The sequence below is a fragment of the Carcharodon carcharias genome, chromosome 1, assembly GCF_017639515.1.
Source record: "Carcharodon carcharias isolate sCarCar2 chromosome 1, sCarCar2.pri, whole genome shotgun sequence".
NCBI lineage: Eukaryota > Metazoa > Chordata > Chondrichthyes > Lamniformes > Lamnidae > Carcharodon > Carcharodon carcharias.
Window position 1 is genome coordinate 43,086,903 of NC_054467.1, and position 16,894 is coordinate 43,103,796.

General features: G+C 41.6%; 1 protein-coding gene across 8 annotated transcripts in view; it reads right to left on the minus strand.

The window, feature by feature from the left end:
* kiaa1109 (KIAA1109 ortholog) overlaps positions 1–16,894 on the minus strand; it is a 527,093-nt gene that overhangs the window by 475,056 nt on the left and 35,143 nt on the right. For all 8 annotated transcript variants that reach the window (XR_005944164.1, XM_041196895.1, XM_041196846.1 and 5 more), the window contains exons 5-6: positions 15,724–15,788; positions 3,131–3,311 (exon numbers count right to left, since the gene is read on the minus strand). Coding sequence is in view for 7 of the 8 variants with exons in the window: in XM_041196895.1 (XP_041052829.1) it covers positions 3,131–3,311; positions 15,724–15,788 (246 nt within the window). In the remaining variant the exon portion in view is untranslated. The remainder of the gene's footprint in view (positions 1–3,130; positions 3,312–15,723; positions 15,789–16,894) is intronic.

Consider the following 16,894-nt stretch of genomic DNA (forward strand, 5'->3'; position numbering starts at 1 on the left):
TACACTGGAGATTAGTTTCAAAGGGAAATAGCTGCTGCTTGTGAATGTGTTAATCTTGGTTATTTCGCCAATAGTAAATACTACATTGAAAAAACTGGTGTGATTGGTATACAAAAATTACTTTTGAAACTATTTTTGGTTGGCATTTTGATTGTATTTTCCAACTGCTGTAGTGCAAGGACAAAGACATACATCTGAATAGGACGGGTTGGCAGACAGCACAACCCCCCTGCTGCCCCTGGAAACAGTGTCAGCATTGAGCAGACTGGCTCCACACCGACCTGCCCCGCAGCCATAAAGCACTGCGGGCAGACTAGCGAGGGTCAAATGGGACCACCGCCCCTCAATGGGGAAGAAATTCCACTCTCTGAAGCTGTCAGCCAATCCATCAGTTCCGGCAGCACCATGAAGGCTTCAGTGGCTGCTGCCAGGTTCACAAGAGAAGATGATGACCAAGGCCCATGGATCCCAAAGCAGGTAAAAATGGGGTCTTGGAATGGGATGGTTTGGGTGTTTAGGGAGAGGAGCGGGTTTAAGTGAGCAAGCCTGTAGGTTGGGGATGGGTATTCAACCTTGGGGGGGGGGGGGGGGGGCTCTACAACCGACAAAGGACAGCTCCCAAACAGCGACCTCCCCTTTCCTTCCCGCCCTTTAAGCACTTGAGTGAAAAAAAAGGGCTTCCCGCTCTTGCATGGCTACCCACGCCAGACGTTTTATGGCATGGGCAGCATATTATCAGGGTCAACTGGCTTGATAATAAATCTCATTGACCCTTGATTATTTACTCAAATATGGCAGGCAGGCTGCTGATTTTGCTGCCCACCCGCCCCTCATTTATGGGGGGTGAGCTCGGAGTCAGGCAGGAAGGTGGCAGAATGGTATACAAAAATTACTTTTGAAACTCTTTTTGGTTAGCACTTTGATCGTATTTTCCAACTGCTGAAGTTTTAAGTGCCCCCCATCAGAAACACGTGTGCTAGGGACAGGTAAAATTCAGCCTATCGTTCTTAGAACACTGGTTTCTGGATTTAGCTATCAATTCACCTCAACCTGATTTATTTACTGTGGAAAATGTATAACAGAACCCAAATGTCACTTTAACTCAGTTAGCAGCATTAATGTCTCTCTAGACACAAGGGTGGGTTCTATCCCTCCTATGGAATTGATAAAATAATCCAGGTTGGCCTGTATTAATTCAGTATATTAATGGAGGGAGAGTTGCAATTTCTTTCAGATGAGATGTTAACCTCAAGTATCTTTTGCCTGCTGAAGTGAATGTCAAAGATCCACGGTACTACTTAAAAGTAGGTAGTTCTCTCCCAAAGCCCCATACGCCATTCCTCGTTCAGATCCAAGAGTGACAGCACTTCAAAAGTAATCCATTGGCTGCAAAGCACTTTGGGACATGCTGTGAACATGACAGGACTTTACGTAAGCACATTCACTTCAGCTGTAATTTCAATTAACTCTGTCAAAAGATACTATTATGAATTATGTCTTCATGCACCAAAACTATATAACAATTTGACTCCGGAACTTTGGATCAATGTTTTCAAAAAAATCCACCTGTTAACTGTAAATATAAAAAATAAAATGTGTAAATGAGACAAATTCTAGGAAAAACTTGGGATCAAGCGCTGAGCACAGGCAAGATAGTTTTCCATATTGCTCAAGCAAGAGGTCCAAACCATTCTTATCCATTTCTCACCATCTGGTTTAACAAAAAGACACCAGCAATGGACAGAGAACAAATTACTAGTCCTCCCTCCTAGCCCAGATGTGCAGGGCTCAGTATTCTCTCTAGGAGAGTTATAAATTGATCACTTGACTCACATTTCCCTCCAAATCTAATTTTGATGATTCTGACAAAGATTCTCCCTCCATTGCTCCATACTGTTGGATGTGAGATGAACTTTATCTCTACCACTTCTGTTCGGTCATATCACTGGGCTCCAATAAGACCAGATGATCTCACTCTCACAGTTCTCAAAGTTCTGATTCTGAATTCTCCCACATCCTATACTGTCCTTTCAGTCTCTTTTCAATTTTTATTTTAAAGTCATTCACCGGATGTGGGCTTCGCTGGCTGGGCCAGCATTTATTGCCTATCCTAGTTGCCCTTGAGAAGGTGCCTCCTTGAACCATTGCAGTCCATCTGGTGAAGGTACACCCACAGTGCTGTTCGGAAGGGAGTTCTAGGATTTTGACCCAACGACAGTGAAGGAATGGCAAAATGTTTCCAAGTCAGGATGGTGAGTGACTGGGAGGGGAACTTCCAGGTGATGGTGTTCCCATTTATCTGCTGCCCTTGTCCTTCTGGGTGGTAGTGGTCGTGGGTTTGAAAAGAGCTGTCTAAGTAGCCTTGGTGAATTCCTGCAGTACATCTAGTAGATGGTACACACTGCTGCTACTGGTGGAGGGAGTGAATGTTTGTGGATGTGGTGCCAATCAAGCAGATTGCTTTGTCCTGGACGGCGTTACTACTATATCATTTACTCCTTAGACCTGTCCTATCTAGTTCTTTCTCAGCCCCAAATATATGCTGTAAGCCACCCAAAGTTTACTACCCGACTGACCTAGTCTTTTTTAAACCCAGGATTTGTCTGCACTGCAAGCCTTAACCCTTGACGAGTTTCTTAATAAGAGAGAAGAAAGGAGAGAAACATTAAGTTGTTTAAAATGGGGCAAAAAATATCAAGTTTTTTTTAAAAAACGGGCATGCAACATTAGTATCTTTCTGAAAGAGACAAGATATTTCATTACAAACAATTCAGAACACAAGGTGCTGTACAGAACCAACACACAAAGCAATCAGATATGGATTTGCCCACAGATTTTCTCCCACAAGCAACACAATTTCAAAACATTCAAACGTCTTCCAGGTGAATATTGTAACACTTCCGTAGTTCAGGTCGCAGGAGGCTGATGTCTATGCATCACCGTAAGCTATTTAATTGTAGAACTGTAGACCCAATGTTTGGTTTAGTCATCAATATAAGGGGGCTGATTGCAACAGTGCAAAAAGGAGTTGGTTTAGGAACCTGACTCTCCAGCAACTCAACCTAATTAACTATCAAATTTAAAAGTATGAATGTGAAACTGGTAAATACATTAAGCTTAATTTCCATACCTTTCAAGCTTAGACTTTGGTTTCTCCCGGTTTTTCTTCATTTTTGTATTCTCTCTTTTGGGAATGATTGTTGGTTCCAATCCAAACAGTTCTTGCAAATGCGCATACAGGTCATAACGATTGTAAACATGGAATTCAAAGCCATTCACTGTTATATACAATCTAGTTTCTGCTTTTGGATCTAAAACAACAAAAGTAGATACAATCTTAGCTAGTGTAAGATGTAAAGTGTCACTGCCTAAAATTATGATAAGTAGCAGACTAAGCTGGAAAACTGCACTTTTAAACAATTCTTTTTTAAAAATGGCAGCTAAGCTCCACAATGATTATTTTGCAAGCAGATTAAAAAAAACATTCCCAACATTAATAGTTAAAAAAACATTTTATGCAGGGTTAGCCTCAGCTCAGTGGTAGCACTCTTGCCTGTGTTAGAAGTTCAGGGATTCGAGCTCCACTCAAAGGGCTTGAGCACATGGTCTAAGTTGACAGTTCAGTGTAATATTGAAGGAATGCTGCATCATTAGAGGCGACATTTTTCAGGAGATATTAAACCAATCTTAGCTCGACAGCCCTTACAAGTGGACATAAAAGATCCGATGACACTACTCAAAGAAGGGTAAGGGAATTCTCCTGGCCAATGCTCATTCCTCAATCAACACCTCCAAAAGAGAGATTAATAAGTCAATTATCTTACTGCTGCCCTGAGACCTTGATGCATGCAAAAAGCCACCTGTATTTTATCGCCAAAAAAGCAGTGTTAACACTTCAAAAATACAGCTGTGGAACATCCTGATGTGAAAGACACTGATATCCTTCCATGACATTGTTGTGAATTCAATACCATATTCCAACAGATCTAAATACATACATGCTACTATTACAAAAGGATACAGATATAGTGTACTCCTCTTAGTTCTGCGTGTAGGCTACCAACTATTATTATAATTCCATGTTAAAATTGTTTAGTTTTTAATTATTAATTGCAAACAATTTTTTTCCAGATAATGGTTTCTCATGGGAATTTCTATGAGTCTAAATTCATTTTCTGGAGGAAAATTAGTATTATGAAAAATATGAAAAGGAAAAAAATCTGGGAGGTGCAAGCTGCTCAGCTCTATTAAGTGGAAGTAGTAAAATGCAGGAGTTCAAATGTGAAATGAATACTACAACGACTGACGAAACATTCTGAAACATTAGATATTACAGGTCTGGAATTAAAAACCAAGGATAGTTATACTGAAATAAAATAAGTTGAGGCAACTTAAAGGAAACTGATAACCTTGAAAGCTGAATTAAAGAGGATTGGGCGGTGCAGTGGGCTGATCTTCCACATCACAACCTTGGATTCATATTAGCTCAGACTGCGTCCTGGCTGTAAAAGATACCACTTGAAATGAGTTAAGGTGGCCTTAACTTATTTCCCAATGAATACCACTCCAAAGCACAAAATTTACCCTAATTTGGCACCAGTCAGCATTATCATTCCTAAAGGCCACAGCCAGCTTAGTGTGATAAAATGGCACAGAAATGTAGGGCAAGGTGCTCTTCAGAGGTTGACATTGCTGCACATTTTTTGGTAATAGCAGCTGGAGTTTTACTTTGCTTTTAATTCAAAATGGCATAGGGTACTTGATGCCAACTATTCAAAAGTACTTCTCTTCAGCATCACCATTTTCCACTTTGCTAAGCACAAAATAGCAAAAAAGAGAATATAGTCTAACAAAATAAAATCTAGGGAACTTTTTTATAATGCTTCAATATTTTTGGAGTTAATTTAGAATGTGTTCATCATTTGGAGTGCCTAAATCAAGTCTAGATGGTTCAAAGTGGTTTAACACTTACACCAAGTTAGGAAAATAGCAAGATCCCAAAGCAGGCATTTTTTTAAAAATATATTGTTTATAAGCATTCAGCCCACAGCATAATGCTAAAACAAATACCATTACAGTACAACCATTCCAATGTCAGTAGCAACATTAATCACACAACTACTGACTCGACACTTTTTTAAAAAAACTCAGTTTGCTTGTTCTGCTATCCCTTCCTCCTCCTCCATTTCTATTGTTCCCATTCCCCACCTCACCAACCACCTCTCCGCACCCCCCACCCACCCGTCCTGTGTCCATTTTAGAGCTAGGAGCCACTTCCAAAACAATATCCCTTAATTGGAATTTTAAATGCCTGAATAAATTCTGAGCCAAAGTAACACATAGAAATATAAGTTACAACACAAAAATAGACCATTCTGATCAATCTCATGAGCAACAAGTTCCAATCACATTTACTCTTCATCCAAACAAATCTCACTGCCATATCCTTTCAATCCCATTTCCTTCATCCACTTATCGAATCTATTGTATCGGGTCTGGAACTGTTAATGCTCTTACCTAACAAAATATATCAATCTCAGTTTTGAAATTTTCAAAGGACCTTGAATCAATGGCTTCTTTTCTGGAAGGTGGTGGGGCAAGGCAGGGAGGGGGCCTAGCTCTAACTTTAATGTGATGCTCCCTTGTTCTCACGTGCTTATTCAATTCCTTTTTAAAAGCCATGATTGAATCTGCCTCCACCAGATTCATGGGCAGTGATTTCCAGATCCTAACCACTTGCTTCATAAAAAAGTTTTTATCTACACTGTCTAGACCCCTCAAGATTTTGAACACCTCTATCAAATCTCCTCTCGACACACATGAAACCTCAGCTTCTCTAAACGATACACAGTTCACAATACTTCCAAGTTTTACAACATCTGCAACTTTTGAAGTTGTGCCCTATACACCCAAGTCTAGGACACTAATATATATCAAGAAAAGCAGTGGTAATCCATTATATACCTTGCTTCAATCCTAAACACAACCATTCACGACTACCTTCAGTTTCCTCTCACTCAACCAATTTTGTATCCAGAGAATAAATATTTTTCAAAAACAAAATAATTAGGTTAAACTGAATTACAAAAGCTGTTCAACTCTGAAAGAGAAATTCTGTTCATGAGAGATCATAAAGGACCTTTCAGGGACTAACTTTAACCTAAAAGCTCCAATAAAAATTGGATCAAATGTTATCCTAATCAATCAAAAACAGGCAGCTTCAGTAGAGTTTTTGTTATTTTACTGAACACTCTGCAATAACCATCAGTACTTACCAAATGATACATTTAAAAAGATGTTTTTAAAATATTCAACATGCTCCAAAAAAAATGCTCAGCCTCATCTTTGAAACACCCGCTCTTTCCATACACTATTCCTAAACCTAGCAAACAAGCAATCTCATTTGCTGGCATCAATGCCACAAATTGCTTGGCACCCTGCAATATTACAACTATGATTCAGAACTCAGTTGTAGTCACTAAAAGAATCATGTCATACTTAATTTATTCCTTAGATCATTAAATATACAAACATGAGGAAGCTAAATTGCCTTTTGGTATTAGGGTTAGTTTTGCACTGTCCAGCTAATGAATGCTGATGGTGTTCCACATATTTCCTCCAGTAAACATCTGAACTCAACTGGAGAAAAAGAAAATCTGACCAATTTATTAACATTAGATTTAAATGTTAGATGTCCAGGATAAACTTCTCCAACTTCTAATTATATGTGAAGATATATAATTAAAAGGGGTGGACACACTCATTAGTCAACTAAGTTGAAGGAGAAGGACTGTGTTACAATTAAAAACACTATTTGACTCAACTACAACGTTGGCAAAAATGTGCCCTTAGTTTCCCATAGTTCAATGCAGACCCCTCTATTCAAACTATGAAGAAGCCACTCAGTGACTTAAGCAAACAAATCCATAAAGGCAACAGCTGTTGGTATTCTTTTCAGGACTCAATCCCATTCAACACTGGTTAGGCCTATAAAGATTTTTTAAAATTGTTGATTTTGAGGGCAACAACTTACATTTATACACCACCTTTAAAGTAGGAAAACATCTCAAGGTACTTCAAAGACATTTAAATCAGACAGAAGTTGACACTGAGTTAAAGATGATGATATTGAGATAACTAAAAGCTTGGTCAATGATGTACATTTTCAGGATGATGCTAAAAGACAGAGAGAGGTGGAGAGGCAGAGAGATTGAGCAAGGAATTCCAGGGTTTAGGATCCAGGCAGCTGAAGGCATGGGCACCTCTGGTGGTGAGAAGGGAGAGGGAGATGGGCTAAAGGTTAGACATTGAGCAACACAGAGTTCTTGGATGTTTGGATGAGGTTACAGAGATGTAGGAGCAAGGCCATAAAGCAATATGAATGCAAGGATAATTATAAATCAATCAGTTAATATAGGTCAGTGAGCATTTGATCCGCAGGACTTGTAAAATTATGGCAGCAGTGTTGGAAACGCTCATGATCATGGAGGTGGAGGACAGGAGATTGGCCAGGGGAATATTGGAATAGAAACAGGTTGATAGCGTTCCTTAAGGCTCACACAAAGGTGTGCGTGTACGTGTGTATGCATGTATGCGTGCGCACGTGCACTCTAAGAAGCTAACAACCATTTTCAATTGCATAAAATGGAGATGTGCAAACAGGTGGGCATTATATGAAGGGGTTAAACAGAAAAATTGTGTCAAGGTGATAATGAAATAACCTTGTGGTTATAATCAGGACAATGCACAGATGACAGATACTGGGGACTAGGGAAGCAGCGGCATAGTGACATTAGTGATAATATCACTGGATTAGTATTCCACAGGGTTCAAGTCCCACCATGGCAGCTGGTGGAATTTAAATCCAATTAATAAATCTGGAATTAAAAGCTAGTCTCCGTAATAGTGACCATGAAATCACTGTTGATTGTTGTAAAAATCCATCTGGTCCACTAATGCCCTTTAGGGAAGGAAATCTGTTGTACGTATTGGGCTGGCTTAGCTGTGACCCACAACAATGTTGTTGACTCTTAAATGCCCTCTGACATGGCCTAGCAAGCCACTAAGGTGAATCAAACAGCTATGAAGTCTAAAAAGGAATGAAACCCAAAGGACCACCTAGGCACTGGAAACGCTAACTACAAGCTCAGCCCATAGGCCCTGCAAAGTCCTCTTTACTAATATCCAGGGGCTTGTGCCAAAATTAGGAGAACTGTCCAACAAGCTAGTCAAGCAACAGCCTGACAGAGTCATATTTACGGAATCATACCGTATAATAATCCCAGACACCACTATTAGCTGCCCTTTACGTCCTGTCCCAACAGCAGAACAGATCCACTAGAGGTAGCAGCAAAGTTGGGAGGGAGTTGCCCTGGAAGTCCTCAACATTGACTGGACCCCCTGAAATCTCATGGCATCAGGTCAAACATGGGCAGGGAAACCTCCTGTTGATTACCACATGCACCCCACTCTCCCCACCCCCAACTCCTCAGCTGATGAAACAGTAGTCCTGCATGCTGAACGCTAATTGGAAGTAACACTAAGGGTGGCAAGAGCACAATACATACTCTGGGTGGGGCACTTCAATGTCCATCACCAGAAGTAGCTCAGTAGCACCACTACTAACTGAAATGGCCGAGTCCTAAAGAACACAGCTGCTAGACTGGGTCTGTAGCAGGTAGTGAGGGAACCAAGAGGGAAAAAAACCTACTTCACCTCGTCCTCACCAATCTATCTGTCGCAGATGCAACTGTGTATGACCCACCACACATTTCTGGTGGAGGTGAAGTCCCACCTTCACATTGAGGATATCCTCAATCGTGTTGTGTGACACTACTACTGTGCTAAATGGGATAGATTTCAAACAGATTTAGCAACTCAAAACTGGGCATCCATGAGGCGTTGTGAGCCATTGACAGCAGCAGCATTCTATTCAATCATAATCCATAACCTCATGCCCCGCATACCTCCCACTCCACCGAGCCGGGGGAATCAAGCCATGTTCAATGAAGAGTGCAGGACGACATTCCAGGAGCAGCACCAGGCAAACCTAAAAATGAGGTGTCAACCTGGTGAAGCTACAATATATAACTACTTGCATGCCATATAGCGGAAGCTACATGCAATAAACAGATGTCACAATCCCAGCTGATGTTACGACTGGACAAGCCAAATCCCAGGGTGGTATGTGGCTTGATAGATCCTAACTTTTATTTTTTGTTTAGAAACGTGGAGGGCGGCTACTGAACAGAGTCACAAGAGTCAGTCGATTAACTTTTAACAAAAGAATAAAACATTTAAACAAGATGAACTATTTTACAATATTCCTTCAGCCGCACTTTTACAGATACATACAAGTTTGTAATGACAGCACAAGTTACAAAAGCTATCCTATACTCTCATGTTCACAGTAACTACACAGTCCATGTAATTCAATAAGGGATCTGTGGTCAGTCACACCACAGTCTGACAGATGCCACCCCAAAAAAATGCTATTGATCTCTCATCAACTCCCCCCAGACGCTTGTCACACCGTGACCCAATCGGTCTCACTAAACTCCGTCTTTTGGACGAGGGTTTCCAATCTCCACTTTCAAAGAACTTGCTTTGGAATCTTCTCCCAAAAGATGCTTTCCACAAGGGTCCACCTCCTGGGTTTTGAACTCTCCTGGAGCATTCAAGCTTTGCCTTCCATGCACTCATGTGCCAACAGAACACCACTACTTCACATGCCCAGAGTAAAAAAAAAGTTACCTACCTTAAGCTGTCTCCTTGGATCTTCTGGCTTTTCGTGAGCCTATTTTGCTTTAAGTCTGCGTCCTGCAGCATTCTCCCTTTAAGCAATAAGCTTGGAACCGTCTTCTCTACTCCTTGCTTTTAACTTCACTTAACAGGACCATTTCCAAATTCCTGTCCTTGTCCTCAGTCTTAATTGGCCTCTTGGGACATTTCCAGTTCCATTCCCTGGTTTTGGGGACTTTCTTCTTTAATTTTTGGAACCAGCTCCTGCACTTCCCTCTCCTGTGTATGCTTCTCCAGGCAGCTAGCTTCAATTGAACTCAAACTGCTTTTGGTTTCTGTGTCTGTGTGGGCCTCCTGTTGCTAGGCAACAATAGATTTTTTTTCTCTACCCTGTGCTTGTTTTAATTCCCCTTCAAGAGTTGTTTAATCTAATTAAAATGCAGGCATCCTTTAAAGTGAAACTAAAACTCAATCTCCCCCCTCTCTTAACACACCAATACAGAAACACAAACTAAACTTAAAGCTAAAACTCATTCCTAACACCCACAAATACAAATATAACTCACTCAAACTATCTCTTGTTCATAACACAGAGCTAAGCAATTCCATGGAATGGAACAGATTTAATCAATGGAACAGATTTAAGCTCTGCAGTCTGTGATAGTCCAGCCATGAATGGTAGAGGACAATTAAACAACTAACAGGAGGAGGCGGCTCCACAAATATCCCCATCCTCAATGATGGGGGAGCCCAGCACATCAGTGCAAAAGACAAGGTTGAAGCATTTGCAACCAATTTAAAACAGGGAGCGGGCGAGCACGTGGAGCACACTTAAATAGAGTGGGCGAGCGTGTGGACCTCATTTATAGCAAAGAGTGGGGAGACTTATTTAAAAAGAGCATGGAGAGCAGCTGAATGGTGAGTGTTTCTAGTCTTTAGATTAAAATTAAGATCTATAGTTAGTGCTTATATCTCTAGTCTTTATTTTCTGTTTCGTAAAAATAACTTGTTCAGTATAAGATTGATACTGGTATAAATAATTAATTTCAATAAAGTGTAAAGAGCAGAGACACTAGAGTAATTAATTAATTAAGATAGCGATATCAGGACGGGTGATGTGTTGCTGCTGCAGCATGTGGGTTGTTGGACACCAAGGTGATCTGGAGTAAACACATTTGTAGTAAGTGTCTGCAGCTCAAGGAACTTTGGATGTGAGTTAAGGAGCTGGAGTCTGAGCTGCAGACATTGCCCCACATCAGGGAGAAGGAAAGTCAACTGGACACTTTGCTCCAGGAGGCGGTCACACCTTTAGATAAAGGTTAGATCATTCAAATTTGGTCTGTGATCAGTGACAGGAGGGTGTGACTGCAGGTGAGGCAGGTATGAGGACCCAGGAGAGGCAGTAGTGTTCAATAAGCCTCAGCCCCTGCAACTGTTTAACAGTTATGAGGTTCGTGCAAGCTATGGGGATGAGAGCAGGGTCTTCAGGGAGGATGAGCAACCAAGGAGCCATTCAAGTTGGGGGAGGAAATAGGAACAGAATAGTGGTAGGGGACAGCATAATTAGGGGAATAGATACTGTTCTCTGCAGCCGTGAGCGTGAGTCCCGAAGGCTGTGTTGCCTGCCCGGTGCCACGGTTATAGACATCTCCTCAGGGCTGGAGAGGAACTTGGGAGTGGGAGTGGAGGGATCCAATTGTCGGATCTAATTGTCGTCTTCCATGTTGGTACCAACAACATTGATAGTTCTAGAAAGGAAATTCTGCTGAAAGAATCTGAACAGTTAGGAGCTAAATTAAAAAGCAGAACCTCCAAGGTAATAATCTCGAGATTACTACCTGAACCACAGGCAAACCAGCATAGGGTAAATAACGTTAAGGAGTTAAATGCACGGCTCAAAGATTGGTGTGGGAGGAATGGGTTTCAGTTCATGGGGCACTGGCATCAGTGCTGGGGTAGCATACAAATTCAGCAGAAAATAGTTCATGACTCGCAACAAAGATATAGCCCAGTGAGGAAGGCGGATTGTAGGAAAGGGATAAACCAACTATGGTTAACCAAGGAAGTTAAGAATAAACATACAATGTGGCAAAGATTAGTTGTAAGCCAGAGGATTGGAAAAGTTTTAAAAACCAACAGAAGATGATCAAAGAAAATAATAAAGAGGAGAAAATAAACTTTTGAGGGTAAACTAGCAAGTAATATAAAAACAGACAGTAAGAGCTTCTTTAAATATATAAAAAGGAAGAGAGGGACCAAAGTCAATAAAGGCCCCTTAGAGAATGAGGCTGGGGAAATAATGGGGAACCAGAAAATGGCAGAGGAGTTGAATAAATACTTTGCATCAGTCTTCACGTGAGAAGCATACCAAAAATACTAGATCATCATGGGGCAAAAGTGGTGGTGGTGGTGGTGGTGCTGGTGGTGGTGGTGGGGAATAAATACAATAACTATCACTCGAGAAAAAGTACTAGGGAAACTACTGGAGCTAAAGGCCAATAAATCACCTGGATCTGATGGATTGCATCCTAGGATATTAAAGGAAATAGCTGCAGAGATAGTGGACGCACTGGTAGTAATCTTCCAAGAATCCTTAGATTCTGGAAAAGTCCAGAGGATTGGAAAACTGCCAATATAACACCCTTATTCAAAAAGAGAGGGAGACAAAAAACAGGTAACTATAGGCCAGTTAGCTTAACATCTGTCATTGGGAAAATGTTAGGACTCTATTATAAAGGATGTAATAGCAGAGTATTTAGAAACGCATAATATAATCAAGCAGAGTCAGCATGGCTTCATGAAGGGGAAATCATGCCTGACAAATTTATTAGAATTCTTTGAGGCAACAAGCAGGATAGATAAAGGGGAACCAGTAGATGTAATATTTTGGGATTTCCAAAAGGTGTTCGATAAGGTACCACACATAAGGCACCACACATAAGGCTACTTAATAAGATAAGAGTCCATGGTGGTGGGCGTAGTATATTAGCATGGATGGAGAACTGGCTAACTAATAGAAGAGAGAGTTGGGATACAGGGGGGCACTTTCAGGATGGCACCTGTGACTAGTGGAAAGCCACAGGGGTCAGTGCTGGGGCCACAATTATTTACACTATATATTAATGACTTGGATGAAGGAAATGAATGTACTGTCGCCAAGTTTGCAGATGACACTAAAATAGGTGGAAAGGCAAGCGATGAGGATGACACAAAGAATCTACAGAGAGATATTGACAAGTTAAGTGAGTGGACAAAAACGTAGCAGATGGAATATAATGTGGGAAAATGTGAGGTTATGCACTTTGGCAGGAAGAATAGTGGAGCTGAATATTACTTAAATGGAGAAAGACTGAAGAAAGCTGCAGCACAGGGGGATCTGGGGGTCCTTGTGCATGAAATCACAAAAAGCTAGCATACAAGTTCAGCAAGTAATAGGTAAGGCAAATAGAATGTTGGCCTTTATTTCAAAGGGAATGGAGTATAAAAATAGGGAAGTCTTGCTAAAACTATACAAGGCACTAGTTAGACCATACCTAGAATACTGTGAACAGTTTTGGTCCCCTTATCTAAGGAAAGATATACTGGCATTGGAGGCAGTCCAGAGAAGGTTCACTAGGTTGATCCCAGGGATGGAGTGATTTTTTTTCTGAGGAGAGGTTGAGTAGGTTGGGCCTGTGCTCATTGGAATTTAGAAGAATGAGAGGCGACCTGATTGAAACATAAAAGATTCTTAGGGGACTTGACAGGGTAGATGCTGAGAGGCCGTTTCTCCTTGTGGGAGAGTCTAGGGCCAGAGGGCATAATCTCATAATAAGGGCATAATAAGGGGACGCCCATTTAAAACAGAGGTAAGGAGGAATTCTTTCTCTCAGAGGGTAGTCAAGTCAATCTGTAGAATTCTTTATCACAGAAGGCTGAAGAGGCTGGGTCGTTAAGTATATTCAAGGCTGAGATAGGCAGATTTTTAAACAGTAGGGGAATCAAGGGGTATGGGGAAAAAGGTAGGAAAATGGAGTTGAGGTTTATCAGATCAGCCATGATCTCAGTGAATGGTGGAGCAGACTTGACAGGCCGAATGGCCTACTTCTGCTCCTATGTCTTATGGTCTTATGATCTTCAGCCTAAAGTGCTGGGTGGATAATCCGTCACGGCCTCCTCCTGAGGTCTCCAACATCACAGATGCCAGTGTTCAGCCAATTTGACTCACTCCACATGATATCAAGAAAGAGCTGAAGGCACTGGATACTGCAAAAGTTATGGGCCCTGACAACACATTCAGATAAAAGTACTTAAGACGTGCTCCAGAACTAGCCGGGACCCTAGCCAGGCCGATCCAGTGCAACTACAACACTGCATCTACCCGGCAATTTGGAAAATTGCCAAAGTATGTCCTGTAAACAAAAGGCAGGACAAATCCAGCCCAGCCAATTACCACTGCATAAGTCTCGATCATCAGCAAAGTTACAGAAGATATCATCGACAGTGCTGTCAAGTGTCACCTACTCAGCAATGGCCTGCTCACTGGCTCTTAGTTTGGGTTCCGCCAGGGCCAGCTCCTGGCCTCATCACAACCTTGATCCAAACATGGACAAAAGAGCTGAACTCCAGAGGTAAGGTGAGGTGAGAGTGGCTACCCTTGACATCAAGGCACATTTGACCGAGTGTGGCATCAAGGAGGCCCAGCTATACCAGTTAATGGGAATTGGGCAAAACTCTCCATGGATTGGAGTCATACCTAGCACAAAGGAAGATGGTTGTGGTTGTTGGAGGTCAATCCTCTCAGCCCTAGGACATCACTGCAGGAGCTTCTCAGGATACTGTCCTAGGCCCAACCACCTTCAGCTGCTTAATCAAGGAACTTCCCTTCGTCATAAGGTCTTAAGTAGGGATGATCAAGGATGATGCACAATGTTCAGCACCATTCACAACTCCTATACGTTACTGAAGTAGTCCATGTCCATACGCAACAAGACCTGGACAATATTCAGGCTTGGGCTGACAAGTGGCAAATAGTATTTTCACTACACAAATGGCAGGTAATGACTAATTCTAACAAGATAGAATCGAACCACCTCCGCTTGAAATTCAATGGCATTACCATCGCTAACTCCCCTATCAACATCCTTGGCATTAACATTGACCAGAAACTGAACCAGACCAGCCATATAAATACCGTGGCTACAAGAGCAGGTGAGAGGCTAGGAATTCTACGGGAGTAACCCACCTCCAGACTCCTCAAAGCTTGTTCACCATCTACATGGCACAAGTTAGAAGTGAGATGGAATACCCTCCACTTACCTGGAGTGCTGCTCCAACAACACTCAAGAAGCTCGACACCATCCAGGATTGGCACCCCATCCACCACCTTAAACATTCACTCCCTCCACCACCGACAAATTAGCAGCACTGTGCCATCTATAAGATGTACTGCAGCAACTCACCAAAGCTTCTTTGACAGCACCTTCCAAACTCGCGACCTCTACTAACTTGAAGGACATGGGCAGCAAATACCTGAAATTCTCCTCCAAGACACACACACCATTCCGATTTGGAATTATATCACTGTTCCTTCATCGTTGCTGGGTCAAAATCCTGGAACTCCCTCCCTAACAGCATTGTGGTGCACCTACACCACATGGATTGTAGCAGTTCAAGAAGGTGGCTCACCACTACTTCTCAAGGACAATTATGGATGGGCAATAAATGTTGGCCTAGCCAGTAATGCCCACATTCGTGAACGAATGAAAAGATGACCTTGTGTTTTCTGTTGACTAATGGACGAGACTGATTAATGTTTTGTGGTTATGTATCTCAGAGACTAAACTCCTGGAAGATAGAAAAGGTGAAAGAATATTCATCCAGGAAAGATCACAATGTTAAATGGACGCTGGCCCATTAATCTTAAGAAGCAACATAATGGTTTTGAGTTAAGAACCAACTAAATTATAAACACAAAATCAAAAAACCAAAATGAAAACTCACCATGCTGCTTCTGTTTAGGATTGTACATTTTCCACCATCTGAATATGAGAAATCCATCTTGGATTCTAACAGAGTAAATTTTAACAACAGAAAATTCAACATGGCAGCAAGTAACACTTCAGTCTTACGTTCACTGCAATAGGTGCATGACACTTGATTAATTCTTATGCTGTTGAATAATATATTCCACTTCATTGAATACCACAACACCAAAAACATGTATTTATATAGCATCATTCGCATGATGAAACATTCTGAGGCATTTTACAAGCACCATCAAACAAAATTTCACAGCAGGTTAACATAAAGAGGTGTTAGATCAGAGTATAAAAAGCTGGGCTTTAAGAAGTGTTTCAGAGGAAAGAGAGGGAGAGAGAGGTGGAGAGATTTAGGGAGGGAATTCCAGAACTTAGCACCTTGGTTAATTAAAATGGGGATTGATCAAGAAGCAGGAACTGGCAGAGCCCAGAGATCTTGGGGGCTGTAAGTCATGAGGAGATCATAGAGATATGGAGGAATGATGCCATGGAGGGATTTGAAAACAAGTATGTGAATTTTCAAATTTTGATGCTACTTAACCAGGAGTCAATTATAAATCCACAAGCACATGAGAGATGCTGAACAGGACTTGCCGCAAGTTAGGACAGATAGCAGAGTCTGAATGGCCTCATAGTTATGGAGGATAGCACTAGGGACACCAACAAACAGTGCATTGGAATAGTCGTGTCTAGAGGTAACAAAGGCATGGATGAGGGTTTTAGCACAAGACAAGCCAAGGTAGGGCCAAAACAGGGCAATGTTATGGAGTGGCAATAGGCGGTCCTAGTGATTGTGCAAGCGTGTGGAAGGAAATTCATGAATTGATCCAACACCAAAGTTGTGCAATCTGGTTCAGCTTCAGATAATTGCCAGGGAAAGATATGGAGGTGGTGACAAGGGAACAAAGTTTGTGACAGGGTCAGAAGACAATGGCTTTTGTCTTCACGATAGTTAGTTGGAGAAAATTTCTGTTCATCCAGTACTGAGTGTTGGACAATTTAGAATCAATGGAAAGGTCAAGAGAGGTAGAAAAGTAGAAGTAAATCGCATCAGCATGGACCGGAAAATTACACAATGTTTTCTGATGATGTTTGTGAGGGGATGAGAAATAGGGAGTGCAGGACACAAGATA